Source organism: Calonectris borealis, chromosome 1, assembly GCF_964195595.1.
Source record: "Calonectris borealis chromosome 1, bCalBor7.hap1.2, whole genome shotgun sequence".
Classification (NCBI taxonomy): domain Eukaryota; kingdom Metazoa; phylum Chordata; class Aves; order Procellariiformes; family Procellariidae; genus Calonectris; species Calonectris borealis.
In genome coordinates this window covers 17,618,049-17,635,646 of record NC_134312.1, presented here as the reverse complement: position 1 = coordinate 17,635,646, position 17,598 = coordinate 17,618,049, and the positions used below count along the sequence as shown (strand labels likewise).

At 46.6% G+C, this 17,598-nt stretch overlaps 1 protein-coding gene across 2 annotated transcripts in view; it reads right to left on the bottom strand.

Annotated features, from left to right (window-relative positions):
• GRAMD4 (GRAM domain containing 4) overlaps window positions 1-17,163 on the bottom strand; it is a 78,518-nt gene extending 61,355 nt beyond the window's left edge. The window contains exon 1 of one of the 2 annotated variants that reach the window (XM_075145993.1): window positions 16,953-17,163. In XM_075145993.1, the coding sequence (XP_075002094.1) occupies window positions 16,953-16,981 (29 nt within the window). In that variant the 5' untranslated portion in view covers window positions 16,982-17,163. The remainder of the gene's footprint in view (window positions 1-16,952) is intronic. The other variant, XM_075146001.1, reaches the window with a different exon arrangement.
• Window positions 17,164-17,598: the final 435 nt, after the last annotated feature.

Genomic DNA, 17,598 nt, shown 5'->3' with positions numbered 1-17,598 from the left:
CAGTCTAATTGGAGCAGACAGCTACGCAGCCTCACTCATGGTTGCACAAGCTATTAGAGCTGTCGTGCCTCCCGCACAGAAAATGTTTCTGGTTGTGGGCAGAGCGAGAAAGCATCCTTTTACAGCAGCCACCTGCACTTAAATCAGGTTAAACGACTGCAAACCCTCACCCTAAAGACAGTGTTTATGAAGCTGCCATGAGGCACATTTCAGAAATCAGTCCCACACCAGAGCTTCAGTTTCTTCTCTGAGGGATTGGGGAAGAGCTTGTCACAGCTCGGCACTGACGAAAGGGTTTTTTCTGCTTCCTCACTCTGAATTTTCACTACTAGTGAGGGGAGCTGAGGGCGAAGACGGGAAGATGAACACCACTAGCTCAGCAAGAGCCTCCGCGCACAAGAACGCTCAGGCAGCTCAGGTCTGGCTGGTCTTCAACCAAGCAAGAAGCCGGGGCACAGGGGCAGCACTGCCATAAGCAAGCACCACAACTTCTGCCTATAAAAACAAAGAGACATGGAGGTGACAGATGGGGGGAAGGACAGGATACGACTAACACAGGGTAAGATTAGGCTATCACTGCATAGATCTCCTCTTCCACTGTTCAAATTGAAGTGTAAGAAGCCTGGCTTGACACAGCACTCAGAATTAAGTTGGCCTTTTACAATCTGCTTTAAAATAAACATTTAAAGTCAGAAGTACATGTACTAGCACGGAACATCTTATTCAGACTAATAAGTATATTATGGAAGGTGATCACTAAACTGTTTAGAAAGTGTGAGCCCTGATAGCCCTGAAGAAGAACTTTAACTCTATCCTTGCAAGTGAAGAAAATGCAAGTTATTGAGACCAATGCAGTTACACCTGTTCGATGCTGACTGCGTTTTCCACAATTCCAACTGCACTTTCATCATCTTCAGATAATAAATACAGATAAATCAGGGAAGGGGGATACTGCTAAAAAAAAGACACTGCGGAAACAAACCGTAATCTAGGCTTAGAGAAAAACACTTTGAGAACAGCCTTCCAAGGTCGATGCAGAATGGCTTGGACCTAGCAGGTATTTCTTGAAGGGGTCTCTCAGCAGCAGTCATCTGCTCAGGGTGACTGCTTGTAGCTCACCCAGCAATCTTCAGAACCAGAACCAAGGCATGAAACATGGTCTAGTTTTGAAGAATGACTACATATTCTTTTTTTGATAAACAAAGATTTCACCTTGCTATTCATTGGAAAAAAAGAGAAATAAGAGGTACACATTTGAAGCAGGACGCGACGCACGGCTAACAACTGTAGCCTGACTAATCTCTGCTGACCCCCATGCAGTGCATGTCCCTCCACCGAGCGTAGCTGAGAGTGCGCAACCCTTCGCTGAAAGAGAAGCCTGCCCCAGCCCTTCCCAACAAACATCTGCAGCACCACGCGTAGGCAGCTTGCAAGTCTGAACACTTCACACGTGCCACGGGGCCAAGCTCCCTATGCACCACGTTTCACTTACGGCAAGACCGTACAGAAGGAGTTACTGAAGCTATCAGGCAAAAGACCACAGACCTATAACTGCTGTGTCAGATAGGCGATGATAAAATGAACTCCCCTACTTTTTTGTTCACGAAGCAACCACAGGGCCACGTCCACAGTCCTCAAATTATTCAGCTATTGGGGCACCTCACTGAGAACAAGGCTAATACCCAGAGTACAGCAAGATGGTCTATCTTGAGGGGCTTCCCTCAGTTGAGGGAGACAATTCAGCAGAAGCCAACGTTAACAGCTCTGTAAGCAAGTAACAAAAGTTATCATGAAACCACCTGGATGCGAGTTTTCAGAGGAAGATTCCCAGGATGCAGTGATTTTGTGTACAACACTTCGTAATTAACTTCTGCAAACTTTAACTATTCTACTGCTGATTTGAGAATCCATTAAGACTCTGAAATACCTATGTTGCAAAAATAAACCACATAAAAACAGATAAGTATTTGAGATGTCCGTCACTGATTTCTGTAGTCAGCACATAGCTGATGGAAGGAATTGAGTCTTTTACCAATCACCAGTAGCTCTCCAACCACCATACAGTCATAAAAATAATTTTAATAAATCAAAATTTTTTAACTTTTCCCCTCATAAGTAAAAAGTTCAACATTTTTGGTAGATGAAGAACTACAAAGACATAGCTAGCACATACCAAATTACAACCACCACTATAATTAAGAACTTCAATTTCCTTCGTATATACTGGCCTTGAGCTTATAAAGAATGTCTATAATCCCCAAATCCTGCACATTTCCATGCGAGAAGCAGTGTTGCTGCTTATTCTGTTCCTTCTCCCTTCCTCCCAACAAAAACCTGAAAATACTTCTGAAGTTGGTGCTACGGGCACAGAAGGTATAGGGCAGAAAAAAAAAAAATTGCTGTGTGGATTATGCAAGTTTGTAGTGTTGTAATTCCTCATCATGTCAACTTCTAAACGAAGGGGCACAGAAGATTACGTAAAAATTTGCATAGATACTATGTAAAAAGACACCGTGTGAAAGACTGCTATGCTGCACAACACACGAAGGAGGGATTTATCCAGATTACACGAAGGAGTAATGGAGAAACAGCAAGTTTCATACAGTAAGTCGGGCTTCAGGCATCAGCTTCATTTCTGGCACTGTCTGTACTACACAACCACTTGTAAAAGCCATGTAAACTATTCCTTGAAATCTTATCACAGAGTAAAAAAACTCAAGGTCAAGCTCCCACCAGACTGACAGAAATGTGAAGAGCAGCTCCGTTGGAAAGCGGCACTCTGGAAAAGAGCCTCCTCCATTCCCACCCACACAGCTCGTCAAAATATGAGAGGGATATTTTTCTCCACGTAGCAGAGTTTGGAAATAGCAGAGGAAGTTGGGTGACACAGGAAAGCAGCAAACTTGTCCTCTGGGTATCACGGACCTCTCCTCTATTTCTTCAGAGTGCAACTCTTTACGTAAGTCCGTCTGTACTGTTGGCACATATGCTATAAACAGGACTGAATCACAGTACCCAAATGACAGGTTTGATTTCTGGACTGCAATTACTTGTTTAAATAATTTAGCTATTTAAGTAACTTCTCTTGACATAATGAAATGGCAGGCTTAAGGTTGAAAGGCCCTGCTGTTCAAGGTAGTCTCCCTTACAGGAGCAAACCTCTATTCCCTCACATTTCAAACTGCATCATTCCCTCAGTAGGTAGAATATCTGCTCTTTGTCCCCACGCTTACAATAGTAATCCTGAATTAAAAAAAAAAAAAAAAACAACACAACAAAAAACCCAAACCCAAGCTTTTATAGCCACAGCAGGCAGCAGAGTATCCAACCCTATGAGAAACTAGAGGGGCCATAAGGAATATAATCACAATCCTGCAAGTTAACTCTTTTGTTTAGTAAACTGCTTGGGTATTCTGCCATAGCTGCAGATCTTTCATTTCACATGTTGATTTTAACATGCTTTGGACAGCAAAAATAAATGGAAATCTTTGCTATTAAATCTGATTCTTCCAAGAAGCACATGTAGTCTGGGCATCTCCTCCACGCTCTTTCCCAATAACCTCTGTAATAATATCCACTGCTGTTAAAAATGCCTATTTTGGTGATACCTTTAACTGCTCTGAGCAGAAGATCGAAGACGGACACCAGGAAAAGGCTGCCACACGTGCTTAGCAGTTGTGACAGTTAAATAGGCAATTGGTGGAGAAGTATGAAGGTGAGGCTGAGCAGAGGGTGTCCCCTCACCCCACCAGCAGTTACAGATGGGGGACGACAGTGTGGGTCTATGCGGGGAAGGGGAATAACCTCAGAAAGAATGACGGAGCCTGCGAGTCAGACACTCATAGGGAAATACACGAGAGAGAAAGAGCGAGGAAGAGCGGGGAAGAGCGGGGAAGAGCGGGGAAGAAAAGACATTACTCCAGTTAAATTTCCCATGCATTCTTGTCTTTTCTCCCAAGTTTTATTAGTTCATGAAACCAGTTTCATTTTGCAAACAAAACCAAAACTCATCACTCAAACACTCAACACTGCCGCAGATGAACTCCGGCCAGCAAGCATAACCCACTCGTCTCCAGACACACTCGGGGCGGCTCGGCTGTCCACCTTCAGCAGCTTGGCATATACGGCTGCACGCATGACCAACAGAGGAAAGGGGAGGAAAGATGGAGATATGCAGCCATGTTCTATGAGCGATTTTGAGGCTTCCTTAAAGCATGAGTAGAGTTGAGGAAAACTAAACAAGAAGTTGCATAATTTCAAGAAAACACAGAAATCACACGTTACATACATCTGTAAGGAAGGTAACAAAGCCTCTTCCTAACCAGTAAACCAGCCAGCTGAGGCTATTACCATAAACTAGCCCAGTTCTTACTAATTTGGCCATATTTGTAGGAAATTAACATTTTAATGGTGCTTGTTATATCCTATTGCCTCATAACTGCAGATGGTAAAAAAAAATTATACACAGGAGTTAACAACTACATTTTTGAAGCTGCTTGAAACAACTGGAACAAGATATCTTAGAGCAAGCCTTTAAATAAACCAGGGCACATCAACATACCCAGCTCCCCTCCTCTACCGAGGGGGAGCCTGCTGTCGTTACGTGCCAAGTGGCATTTCTCCCAAGAGAAGCCAGCTCCTCTCTTGACAGAGCCATATTAGTAAGGTTTCCACCGTGTTTCAACACGAGATGTACTGAACACAAGGAAGAGGGAGAAAAAAGTCTCTGCCAGTTTGGTTTTTTGATCCTAAGCATGGGGTAACCTATGAATCCAATGGTGTTCAGCTCTTCGGTTCATTAACTGAGCCTGTACAAGCACTCTGATCTACCATACTCTTCGCATGCTCTATTTCAAAACAAAGTATTTTTTCATCTCAAAATGTCACAAATACATCGCAAAGCCTGTAAGGCTGCTAAAATGATACAAACCCAATGACAGTAAATAGCAACCTGGCACATCGCTGAGCCTTCAGACTTGAAATAGATTTAAATTAACACAAAGATAGCAGGATGGAGAGTTTAGTAATGAAGTGAAGAAACCAAGGGAGAAGAAATAAGATTATTTCAGTCATCATTTCAATCAGATCAAGCAACTTAAAAGACAGCTACAGGATGGCATTTACGTCTGCCTCTAAGACTGGGATGAGGGCCAGAATTACATTACTTGAGCTGACGGGTTTATTTATGCCATGATGACACTTCAGTTAGCAGTGATAAAGGTCCAAAAGTCAAAGCACTTGAAGAAAAAGAGCCACATACACACAGTATATCTTTCTGAGCAGTTATGGTTGGGGTGGGGAAGGAAGGGGCCGGGAGCGTTATTCCTCGCACACACCTACCTGTCCCACAAGCCACCGTAAAAACGCTTCAGCTGTGCCCATTTCAGAGCTTCCTAAGTTCACAAAGGAGATTTCTGTAGAGATCCCACCTTTCTTCATCCAGCCACTCCTAGGAAATGGTTTGGTTTTCCAAGTCAAAGCCAGAAAGAAGCCAAGGTGCCTCATGGCAAAATTGAGAGGCCACGTCACCAGCTGAAGCCCACAGACCTCCAAAAGACCTCCCAAAAATTCCCTAAAAAATCTGGGTGAAGGACTAGAAACGAAGGCAGAGAGCAACATTTTTGACACTTCTCTCAGTCTCTTAACTAGGACTTCCTCCAGCTCTAACTTATTCCCAATTACTTTACTAATATTCACATATTTAAATCTTGGAATTTTAAAAACTAATCTATGGATTTCACTTTTCGAGAAGGATCCTGAAAGTTTAATCACTGATCAGGCTCAAATTGTGGTTTGGGGATATCAAGCCTTTTGTTTACACTACACAAATGCTTTAACAGACACAGTCTCTCAAAGTCATGGAAACTTGGAATTCCGAGACTTTTTGCATTAATGACAGAAGCATGCCGAAGACCGCAGGACATGATCGAACCATCAGCTAGCACTGAACTCCCACTAACCTCTGATTTGCTTATATAATTGCCATCGATGTAAAAAAAAAAAACAAAAACAACACCACACACCACACCACCAACATTATACCACATTATTCTTGAATATTTTAGGATTCCAAGAAGCTCCCATCTGTGCCCAAAAGCAAACTACAGACCACCAAATCTGCTGAAGGAAAAAAAAAAAAAAAGAAAAAGAAAGATGACATCTTTGGATTTCTTTGTTGTAGGCATCTGGGGCCTTCAGCTGCAGGATCTAGGCAGGCTAACTAAGCTTGAGCAGAGACCTGGGATGGCTGTAAATGGGAGTCTGTTCTAAGCAAGACCTAAGCCATGGAAGGTGAGATGACAAGAAACAGGGACAGGCTGCCTTTAGGGTGAAAAGAGAAGCTGTAAATACACACATCCTACTGATACTCTTGCCAAATCCTTCTATTTATTGGATAGTACAAAATCTTCAGAAACTAAACAGCAGTTCTAATCAAGGACTGTTCTGGGTTTTTATTGCTGCACTCAGCTTTGATGCCCCACAGCATACCAGAGGCGTCAGGCCTCCAAGAGCGGTATTGCAATACGCAGAATAAAAAACATGCCCTGCTACAACCTCTCCTTCAGAAGAGGCAGCCACACAACCCAGAAGACAGGAAAGCAAGGTTTTCTGAACTAGAAGACTGTTCTCCAGTCATTGGAAAGGTTTCTGGGTGCCCAGGAATCACGACAAACAGTAAGATGGGAAAGCTGCGTCCGATTTGTGTATAACCAGCCCTAAGACCTTTGACTAAGAGCTCACACATGTACAAAAAAAAGTCTTTGGATTTGGTAACAAGGCTACAGAAGAGGTCAGACCACCTCATACTGGCGTTCCTACACGAGGGTGCGTACAAGAGCACATGGGGGATGGAAGAAGTTGTCTCCCTTCAGGAATGACAGGACTACTGAACCTCACGCAGTTGAATACCTTTAAATAAAGGTGCTTTCTTTAGCGGACTGGCTACCAGCTGACCTTTCCTTTCCACCTTGCCAGGCCCAGCGCTTTGCTCTCCCCCACACCCCGGTGACAATGCTCACATTACTAGTTATGACTGCATTTTGCAAAAAACTTTAAGAGTTGAATCTACTGGTTAATCTTTATCTAAAAAGAAAAAGAAGTTATTTCAAATTGTTATCAACTTGTAAGAAAGAAAAACTGCATGCTTCATCTACTTCAAGAGTTGGTGTCTGGCATTTCCTCCACGGTTTGGAACCACCAGCGATGCATCTGCTTCCTAAACACGGTTTCTCATCTCCCACTTCCGATAACGAGCAATCTGTGGTCATTCAGTCATCTTCAAGGTCCAACCCCTTCTTAGCGTTTCCAGTAAGTATATGTTTACCTACTTTTCTTCTGACTTTTACAAGAATGCAGTATTAACTTCATAGCAACTGAATCCCTGAATTAAAAAAAGCTCTAGAAAATGCCAGTCTATGTAACTACCAAGACTTGGTTCAGCTGGAGCTTTTGAAAAGGGAGGAGAAAGTAAAATAAGCAAATCACCACCTTTAAAGCAAACAGACACTCTTTTTTGTGTCAGTCCATGTAGTGTTTCCAAAACTCATCTAATACAATTGTTCAACAGTTAAATACGCACATGGAATTTTCTGTGCAATGAGTGAGGTCTGCTGTACTTTCATATTAGCTCTCAGATATTATGATGAACTTTTAGCCAGCTGAGAAGAAAGCCACCTTCAGGGTAAGATAAACAGATGTAGTTCGCTTCAGACAATAAGGAATACAAACTGCATGGAAAGATTTTCCATGATTTAACAAAGACAATAAATTGTCACCAACAGTAGACTAATGAGTCACAGACAACAGCTTAATACTTAAAGCTTATCTGTAAAGAAAAAAATATTTATGCAATTTCAAAGCATTAACAACAAAACAGAAAATGAGTTTTGAATAAGATCCCATCGTCTCCAAGCAGGATAGCTGTATGCATCCAAGCGAAATCCAAAGCGGACACCGCACACAGCCAGGCTTGCGTTCCACCAGGAAAACCGGGCTGAAAATGCTGGTCATTGTTTCTCATTCAAAAAGCGTATGCTGTCCCTGCTCTGCCTCAGCAGAGGACTGCCGAGGGCCAGAGAGCTTCACCAGGCAAATTCAAACTGTTAAGCAAAGTCAGGTCCACGCTCCTCCTGTAAAATAGTCCAAGAAATGGTATTTGTGCCTCACTTGTTTCCAGCGTGCTGTTGTAGAGGGGTCAGTGATCCAGCGTCAGAGGAAATGGTGGCTGGCAGAGCCCTCAGGCCGGGGAGAGGTTGCTACCGGCAGAAACAGGAAAGCAGCCGAAGTCGCTTTAGAGAAAGTGTATGTGCTGTAAAAATGTTATCCAATACAGTTTTCTGGGGAAGTCAGAACTATCCCACTTTGGCTGGTTATTCCCGTAACTGAAAGTAAAAATAAGAGCTTTGAATGTGCGTACATTCACCAGCCCTGTAAGTGACTCCGCTGGGGAGGGAAGGCACAATCCTTTACAGTAGGCCCAGACCCTTTTATAAGCATCAAAAGCTTTATATTCAGAACGTTTCTCTGAAACAAAACAGGGCCAGCTCCAGATAATCTGGAAGAAACCACAGTCCTCATTTCTGCAGTGTTTTGCAACCTCTTGACGTTAGTTTTAATTACCGTGAGTTTCCAGGAAGCTCTTACAGCTCAGGAAAACCTGGGGAGCACAGCACCCTGAGCAGCTGGCAGTCCTCTTACAGGGCCAGCGTCTCCAGCCGGACGCTCCACGGCTCGCTGGGAAGGACTTTCCTCACTGCACGAGCCCAGGTGATCCCACAGAGCTGCTGAGACCGTGCAGGGTTTTACACAAAACCAAGCCACACTACATTTTTGTACAAAAGGTGATCTCAGACACTCGGTGATACCTTTTGGGTTGCTTTGTAAATCAGCCTTTAAGAGAAGCGTGAAGATCTTGGATGAAAGCACTGCAGAAGTGCAAAGAATTATAAAGTTAATCAATCTGGAATAATGCCTAGAAGTGGTTTAATGCTTTGAAAAGTCAGACTACATAAAGAACATAGTTATACAGACTCCACTTATTCCTACTCCTTCCGATGACATGATCCTTGCAAGCTGATGCAAGAGTTAGTAGTCTAGAGAGCTGGTTGTTACTGTTATCTGATGATCACAGTCCAAAGTCACCCTAATATTAGTCACACGAGGATGCTTTGGATGTTTTGCTGCTCTCAGGTCCCACGCTTCACAGCTACCTTTGCCCCACACAAACAGGATGGCAGCTGCTGGGAATCGAACCTCTCGGCTACACGCGGCAAGAGGAAGCAGCCAGGATCTTCAAGGACAGTACGTGCAGGCAACTCCCTCGGCACTACTCCCTGACTCACAAGGGAAAAGGTGAGCAAGAGGGAAGATGAAGAAAGCCCCAAACCTAAAAGTGAGTTCAGAGATAGGATCCCAGACTACAGATCATCTTGCAGCTTGACTTTGAATCAGGTAGCTGAAGTTGTGTTCATTGAGGGCCAGGTAAGTGCAAGGAACATCAAACCGAAGGTACACAGCATTTCATCTTTGGCTGCTGAACATGCTATTTTTTCCCATTGCAATACGGTACCTTGTTGCAATAGTTGTGCATCTTACAAAACGCTCAGATCCCATGCTACTGGTCCCTTCACTCACGGAACAGGGTTATGGATATTTTCGGATGCGTCTCTTCTTTCCTGCACAGACCTCTAAGACTCAAATTAGGCACGCCACCCTCTCCAGTCAACCCAGAAAGCATAAACTCACCCAGTTTCTGGCAGCACGTTGTCCCTGGAACAAACCCAAACACTGGTGGTGGTCACATTACTACAGGAGTGTCTGGGAAAGCAGCTTGCACCCAAAGCACAGAACTATATGGCTCCACAGACTCAGATCTGGAGTAAATTACAGTAAATTACAGGATTTAGACGCCCTCATCAGTCCTAACATAACTAGGAGGGACCCTGAAGCTGTAAACTACAGACATCAGCTGGCTCTACGAAAAGCAAGATGGAAGAAAGATATCCTTGTCAGGCTTATAACGCAGCATCATGGACTATGCATGGCCTTCAAACTACATTTGAAGAGATCCTTCTCTAGAGGCTTCATATTTCCCCAGCCCTACGGCTGTGACACTGCTTAAATACCACTGACGGCTATAAATCCACATGCCTCTCTCTAGCCCTGCTACATTTCCCCAGGAACTACAACATGCTGTTAACCTTGAAAAGTGCGTCAAGTTATTTTAAAATGCAGTTACTGTGCACACCTGGGAATGCAGAGATGAGATCCAGAGAGAGTGGAAGAAAAACACGCAAACCATTTCCTGAATGTAGAAGGAACGTGGAGCCTCAGGTAGTAAAATCAGCAGTGAGAGGCTGGAGGGCTTTTTTCTGAAGGTAGCTCTAGAGCTAAAACTCTTTTAAGAAGTTCTCTTTTGCATACACATTTCTAACTTGAAGAAGCCACTTTTCAAAATTTAAGCTAATGATAAACTCTAGGTTATGAAATAAACCCTGCTTTGAGCATCCGAAGATGCTTGGGTGTCCTTCATTGAAAAACCTGGTACTAATTTTCAGTCTCTGAGAATTAGTTGGTTTCCAAACCAGTGAATTTGAAGTGTTCTGTATATAAGTAACCTAATGCCTGAAATGGATATTGAAGGAACAAGTGGCTTTGACAACATGGTAAAAAATGCTGAGCATTAGTAATGCCAGATACTAATACAAACTGCTGACAGTCCTATTGAGAGCTCTGATAAGACAGTTTTAGCGGTTGGAAACTAATTGCACTCAGTCACTAATTGCATACACTAGGCCAGCATGGAGTGCATAGCTTTGTTCGCTTTAATTAAGATAAGTATAGACCTCTCATGTTGTGCAGTTACTTTCGGGGGAGTACTTTGGAAATTTAAAATGGATCTATAAACCACTGTATTTGGACATAGACAAGGCAAGCAACTGCTAACTACTTTTTCCACATAATTTTGCTGTGTTCTTTAAGAACCTTAAAAAACCACCTTAACCAACTACACATACCTAGATATACAAGAGGGGAAGCTCAATGGTCAAGAAACAAGAGTGTCCTCTCCCACAGAGTTTGATGAGGATCCCAAGGATAAAGTAGTATTTCGTGCTTTACTCCTTTTTCTTGTTCTCCTCTCTCCCTCCTGTCCGTGAGCAGTGTTACTGGCATTACACTAACAGTTTTATTCCGCACCTGAAGTGCTGACCTAAAAACGAAAACCCTGTTTACAAATTCTGTATTTAACATCGACTACAGTTACCCACATAAGCATACAAAACAGATGTGGCAGAATAAGGAAGCATCCAAACTTTACTCGGTTTAGTTTGTAAGCCAGATGCTCACCTTCAGGCACGTCACCAGGGAAACGCAGCAATGTAGAAAGTGCCCTTGGAGCCAGCAGGTCAGCCTCGACGGAGCACGACGCAGCGTGGCATGGCTGCTGGAGAACCACACCAGCCCACAGCAGGGATGTGCCCTCGCAACCGTAAGCAAGCATTCACTCAAAACTGAAACGAGCTCTGTTTCAGACAGCAGTCCATATGAACACACCCCAAGAAACACACGTACCCGTGTGACTCAGCATCTAATGAGTACACACTTGCATATGTAGCCAGCAAACCTAGTCATAAATCCCTTAATCACAGGTCAAAAGAGTTGTCAAAGCCTGCGCTGATGGGATCAGGAAAACGCTGAAGCATTTGGGGTTTTCAACATCAGCTCCTGTGGAAGAGCAAAAGTACTCAGAGAAGCAGCATCAGTGACTTACAGCACCGAAGTGACCTCTTGGACCTGCATCCTAAAAAAACACGTTCAAAATTTACTTTAGAAGTTTCTTATTTTTACAGCATACTGGGAAATGTGAGGCTACAGCTGGAGTGCTGCACCCAGTTCTGCGGCCCCCTGTGCAAGAGAGACATGGACACACTGGAGAGAGTCGAGTGAAGGTCCACGACGGGACCGGAGCATCGCTCCTGTGAGGAAAGGCTGAGAGAGCCAGGACTGTTCAGTCCCAAGAAGAGAAGGCTCAAGGCGGGGGATGTTATAAACATATATAAATACCTGAAGGGAGAGTGCAAAGACGATGGAGCCAGGCTCTTCTCAGTGGTGCCCAGAGACAGGGCAAGAGGCAATGGGCACAAACTGGAACACAGGAGGTTCCCTCTGAACATCAGAAAATACTTTTTCAGTGTGAGGGTGACTGAGCACTGGCACAGGCTGCCCAGGGAGGTTGTTGAGTCTCCATCTGTGGCGATATTCAAAAGCCATCTGGCCATGGGCCTGGGCAACCAGCTTTAGGTGGCCCTGCTTGAGCAGGGGGTTGGACCAGATGACCTCCAGAGGTCCCTGCCAACCTCGACCACTTTGTGATTCTGTGAAATAAAAAGACTAGTTCTCTACAGTCACTGATGAGACACCTAGAACAAGTTTTACAGTAAGTCTGATGCATTCTTGTTAACATCTGTATCTAGAACAGGTGATGTGTTCTTCACAGACCATGACAAAGAACTTGCTGCATTAATTAGGGATTTGTAAGCAGCTGCAACTAAACGGAACTTCAGTTTTCATTAAGATGCAAACCTAGCTTTTAAACTAAAAGAGACAATTTTAAGTATTCTCAAGGTATGTTTAGAAAATACTGCCAGCGGTTTTCTTCCTCATTAACACAGGCAAGTATTAAACACATAGAGTGACCCAAGATGCAAACAGAAAGCATTTTTCAAATGCAACTGAACACATTGGGAATCTTTACCTTCCACTACTCTCAGAAACAAAAAAAATGCATCTTCAATCATTTAAGCACCTCTGAAGATCTGGTGTTGTAAGTCATGGAATTCAATTTACTGCTACCAGGGCATGCACCAGGAGAAAGGACTGGGTGTGAAAGAGAGGAGGGGAAAACCAGCAAGAGCATTCCTAACCACAAATACAGTATTTTTGGTGTGCATCCGATAACTACGCTTTCAGTTTAGTCAAGGCAAGAAGATTCACTGTGCAAAAGAAACTGTACTATTAAGGTGAAGAAAAAACATCCAGAACTTACTCTCTGTGAAGACTGCAGAGCCTGTTAATATTTATGAAGTCTGAAGTGGCTTCAAAGACTCCTTACTTCATTTTCTTATGTCATAACAAAAAGCAGCACTAACTCATTAAATTTTAAGGTGAGTTCACCACTAAACTATAACTGTTTTAATAAATTCTGACCTCCTAGGAAAAGGTCTAACTTTCTTGGGGTTTTTTTGTGTGTGTGTGAGTTTGTGTGTCCCATTATCAATGACAATGACCACAAGATGAAAAGAGGAAATTTGCATTTGTTCAGAAACTTGAAAGATCAAAACACATAAACCCTGGAAGCACCCAACATTATGACCCAAAAGCTACTTTTGATGGCTGTATTTCTGTGCACAGATTATTTCATAGATTAACCTGCCACTGTGCAACGCCAGGGCAGTGGGCAAAGAGAGAATCTCTTTTGGAAGACCCTGATTAAGCACTTACTGTCAAAAGCTTTCCCTCTGATCAAACTCTGTGTCATAAAAATAACACATTAGAGGAAGTCATCTCTCCTCCTAGCATGGATGTTGCCATATAGATATTATTTAGCTGAGAAAAATCTATATAGGAAAGAAAAGGAAAAAGTTTTACAGGATAAAGCTAGAAAATGGTGTACTTTATTTGGGCATGACACGATCAGGTTTGGACAAGAGAGCCTCCAATTCGGGATGGCAGATTTTTCTGCACATAATACTGGAGTGTTTTGGTAATAGCCAGGGCTTTGGGGACTTCAAAGTTAGAGAGTATCACTGCTAAGCCTGATAAATACTGGGCTAGGGAGAGGGAGGAAGAGACTGGGACAAGCCATTGAATAGCCACATAGCTTTAACCCAAAAAATTCAGCAAGGTACATGTTGCCCTTGACTCAAGCATTCCTGAACAGCATTTATTTTTTAGACCTATAAGAAACAAAACATCAGGAAATGTGATCTATTACTCCTTAAATAAAAAGGTATTCACCATAAAACTGTTAATGGGACCATGTTTTACACAAAACATTGGTGGTGACTGAGTCAAAAAACAAAGCATGACTTTTCAGCAGACAAAATTAGATGAAATGGGGTCTTTGTTAATTTTCCAACAGATCTGCCATCGCTTTGGGGGTTAAACAGTTAATGCTTCTCCTTAGCTTTGAAGTCTCTGTATTAAGCAGTGAATACTCAAGTATCAGAACGATGCTGAAGATACAACACATATACGTAATATCACGTGTATGTATTTCATATGTATCCACAGACAGTGTTCCATAACCCAGAAGTATACCCGACCTTTAACAGCAGCGCTAATCACTTCTCAGATACTGCAGAAGTTCCCTTACCAAAATAAAATATTAAAGTTGCGGTTTTTCCCCCAGGTCTCAAACAATACTGAATCTCTTTGGCATCCAATATTGCCTCAGCCATTCACTCTTAAAATGAACTTCAGTTCCTACAAGCTTTGAATATCACATGCTGGGAGGAGGAGAAGGGGTAGGGCCAGGGAGCAGCTTCTGCATTGGCTACCTGCTGTAAATCACCGGGAATTAGTTTCCAGCCAGGAAGACGGCAGGGCTGTGTGTCAGCCGCCTGATTTTGCCTCCTCAGTCGGAATCTCCCCTCTGCCAGTCTCTCTGAAACCGGGTCCCACCGAAGAGCCGAGCCAGGACAGGTTTTTCCCAGCCCTTAATTCCTCCCTCCCCCACAGGTGCCGACGTGAGGTCACCAGGCCATAGTGATGCTGGCAAGGCGGGAAGGCGGGCCAGGAGGGAGATCAAAGCCTGGGTGATGCCTTCACCCACAGCAGAAGCCGTACCGTGCCAAGGAGCGGGATACATATGCTCAAGCAGCAGCAGCCTCCCCTGCGCCCCTCCACAGTCACCCTTTGACCCAGGACGTGCTGAGCAGACCGGGTCTCACTAGTGCCGCAGTTAAAAGAGAAAAAAACCCAAACCCATCAGTCTGACACTTTAGCTGAGGTTAGTCCCACCTGCCACCGGCCAAAACCATCTCCGAGAGCTTACCTGCAGAGCTGGAAACACGGCATGGCTCATCTTCAATTCAGTCTGGCATCTCAGCCCAAACCCACCTTTATTACGGCACAGGGATGAGCCAAACATACTTGTGGCCACCATATGAAGAACAGTGAAACATAACTCAGGCTTTCAGGGATTTTTGCACAATTTGGTATCATAACACTATCGATTAATTTTATATTTTATCCCTTTCACAGCTAGTAGCTTAAATGTCAGCTTCAGCAGAACACAGACTAGGACTAAAAAAAGCCCTTCCTTTTTGAATAACTAGATAAGGCATTTGATAACTAGATATGGCATTTAAAAAAAAAAAAGAGGTTTAAGACAGCTCACACCTCTAATTCTGAGGAATGAAACTACTTATCACATGTTAAAAACTAAGGCAGGATACTGTCAGATAATGCAGAACACAGGCACCTGGAATCCCTACTTTGTTAAGTATTTCCCCATCCCAACCAGCACTGGAAATGTGATACCCGAGAACTTGTCCATCATTCACTCCACATTCACACAAGCTTAACAGTACCACTTCTATTCAATCTAAAACGCTACAGCTGCAGTAACGAAGCATGACACAAAAACATGACAAAAAGCTGTTATTTTCCCCTGTTTGCCCCATACGTACGTTTAAGCCCAGTGATGACCCACAGAAGCACGCAGGAGGCTCACGAAATACGTGCACACCTACTGGAGCTTTTCTGAAGGAGTCCGGGTTGACAGCTTGGACTGTAAAACAGCCTTTTACCCAGCACCACGGCTCTGCCATCCTCTCCGCCTCCTTGAAAGGGAGCCCTCCAGCAGCATTCCCCTGCTCCCACTCCTCCAACACGCCGTCCCTCATCGCGCCCCACCAAGAGGCACCCAGACGCTGCACGCTTTGAGGGATCGGTACTGGCTACTATTTAATCTGAACATGCGGCCAGCCCTAGCTCGGCCAGCTCAGTTAAAGCTCAAAATGCAAACCTCGCCACAAAAACAACGTTCCCGGGCCTTATTTCCAAATCGGATGCCACCCGGGTGCCCCCCGGCCGGGAAGAGGTAAAGGAGGGGCGCGATGCAGCTCGCTCTGCCCCCCCCAAGGGGGATCCCCGCAAGCAGCGGTAGGAACCACCACCATGATCGAAGCCGGCTGCGCGGCAGCGCGGAGACGAGGAGCAGGTCCGGCAGGGACCGCGCTCCAGCAGCCAGGACACGGTCCCCAAGACAACAACAACTCGGGAGACCAGCTAGGAGGAACGGCGTTGGTGCAGAAAGATGTGACCTTCACCGGGTCCACCGCCATCCTACCCACGCCGCGTTTACCACAGCCGATGGCTCCGGGCTCGGCGTTTCCCCGGGACGGAGGCGGCGATGCACACCTGGCCCCGCAGCCCAACGGCTCCTCCGCGCCGGAGGGGCGCGGGGAGGAGAGCGAGCCGCTCCTCCGCCCACGAAGGGAGGGACGGGGGCAGCCGGACACCCCCAGCGCCCACGGGGACGGTCTCCCGTTTCCCGCAAGCGGATGAAGAAGGCCCAGAAAGACGGAGCCACCGGCCGAGCTCCCCGGTGGCTCCTCCCGCAGCCCCCCGGTCCGCCCCCCGCCGCCCCCTTCCCCCCCAGCCCCGGGAGAGCCGAACAAAAGGCGACGGAGGGAACAGGGGTGGCAACTCCCTCCCGGGGGTCCCCGTCCCGGGGGGCGGCGGGCCCGGCCCGGCCCGGCCCGGCCCGGCCCGGCGGGAGGCACCGCGCCCCGCACGCAGCCCTGCCCCGGGGTGAGGGGGAGCGTCTGTCCGCCAGCCCGCGGGGCCAGCGGGTCACCGCCGCCCCAGCTGGGGGCGGGAAGGCTCGGACAAAATAAAAAAAAAAGATCGTTGTTCCCCCGGAGGCGGCCCGGCGGGGCACTCACCCTGCTCGTAAATCGGAGCAAACTCTCATTCACGCTCCCCGCGGTGCCCAGGCCGCCGGAGCCAGGCGACGCCCCGAGAGCCGCCGGTCGCTGGGGCGGGCCGGGGCCGGGCGCGCCCGCTCAGCCCCGGACAAAGCGCGGCGCCGCTGCCCGCTGCGGGCGAGGGCGGCAGCAGGTGCCCGTCCACCGCCGAGGCCGTGCCGAGCGCCCTGCGCAGCCGCCGCCGCCGCCGCCGCCGCCGCAGCCCGAGCCGCTCGCCGGGGCCGCGCCGCGCGCCCGCCCCGCCCCCGGCCGCGGGCGGCCCCGCGGCGGGAGCCCGCAGAGGCGGGGGCGGCCTATGGGCGGCCGCACGGGCGGCGCGGCGCGGCCCGCAGGAGCGCGGCGGCGGCGCAGAGCGAGGCGCCCCGCTGGCCGCAGCCCGGCCCGAGCTCCCGCGGCCGGCGGCGGAGGCGGGTCCCGCGGTCCGCCCGGCGCGGCGTCCGCAGGCCCTGCGCGGAGCGGCAACCAGCAACCCCCCAGCCCCGCCGCCGCGCCCGGCGTGCGCCTGCCCTGCGCCGCGCCGGCGCCTGGAGCTCGCCTGCGGAGGAGTCCAGACGCCTAGCAGGCAAGATCCTCCATACTGTGCCGGCTGTTTGTGGTGCAGCCT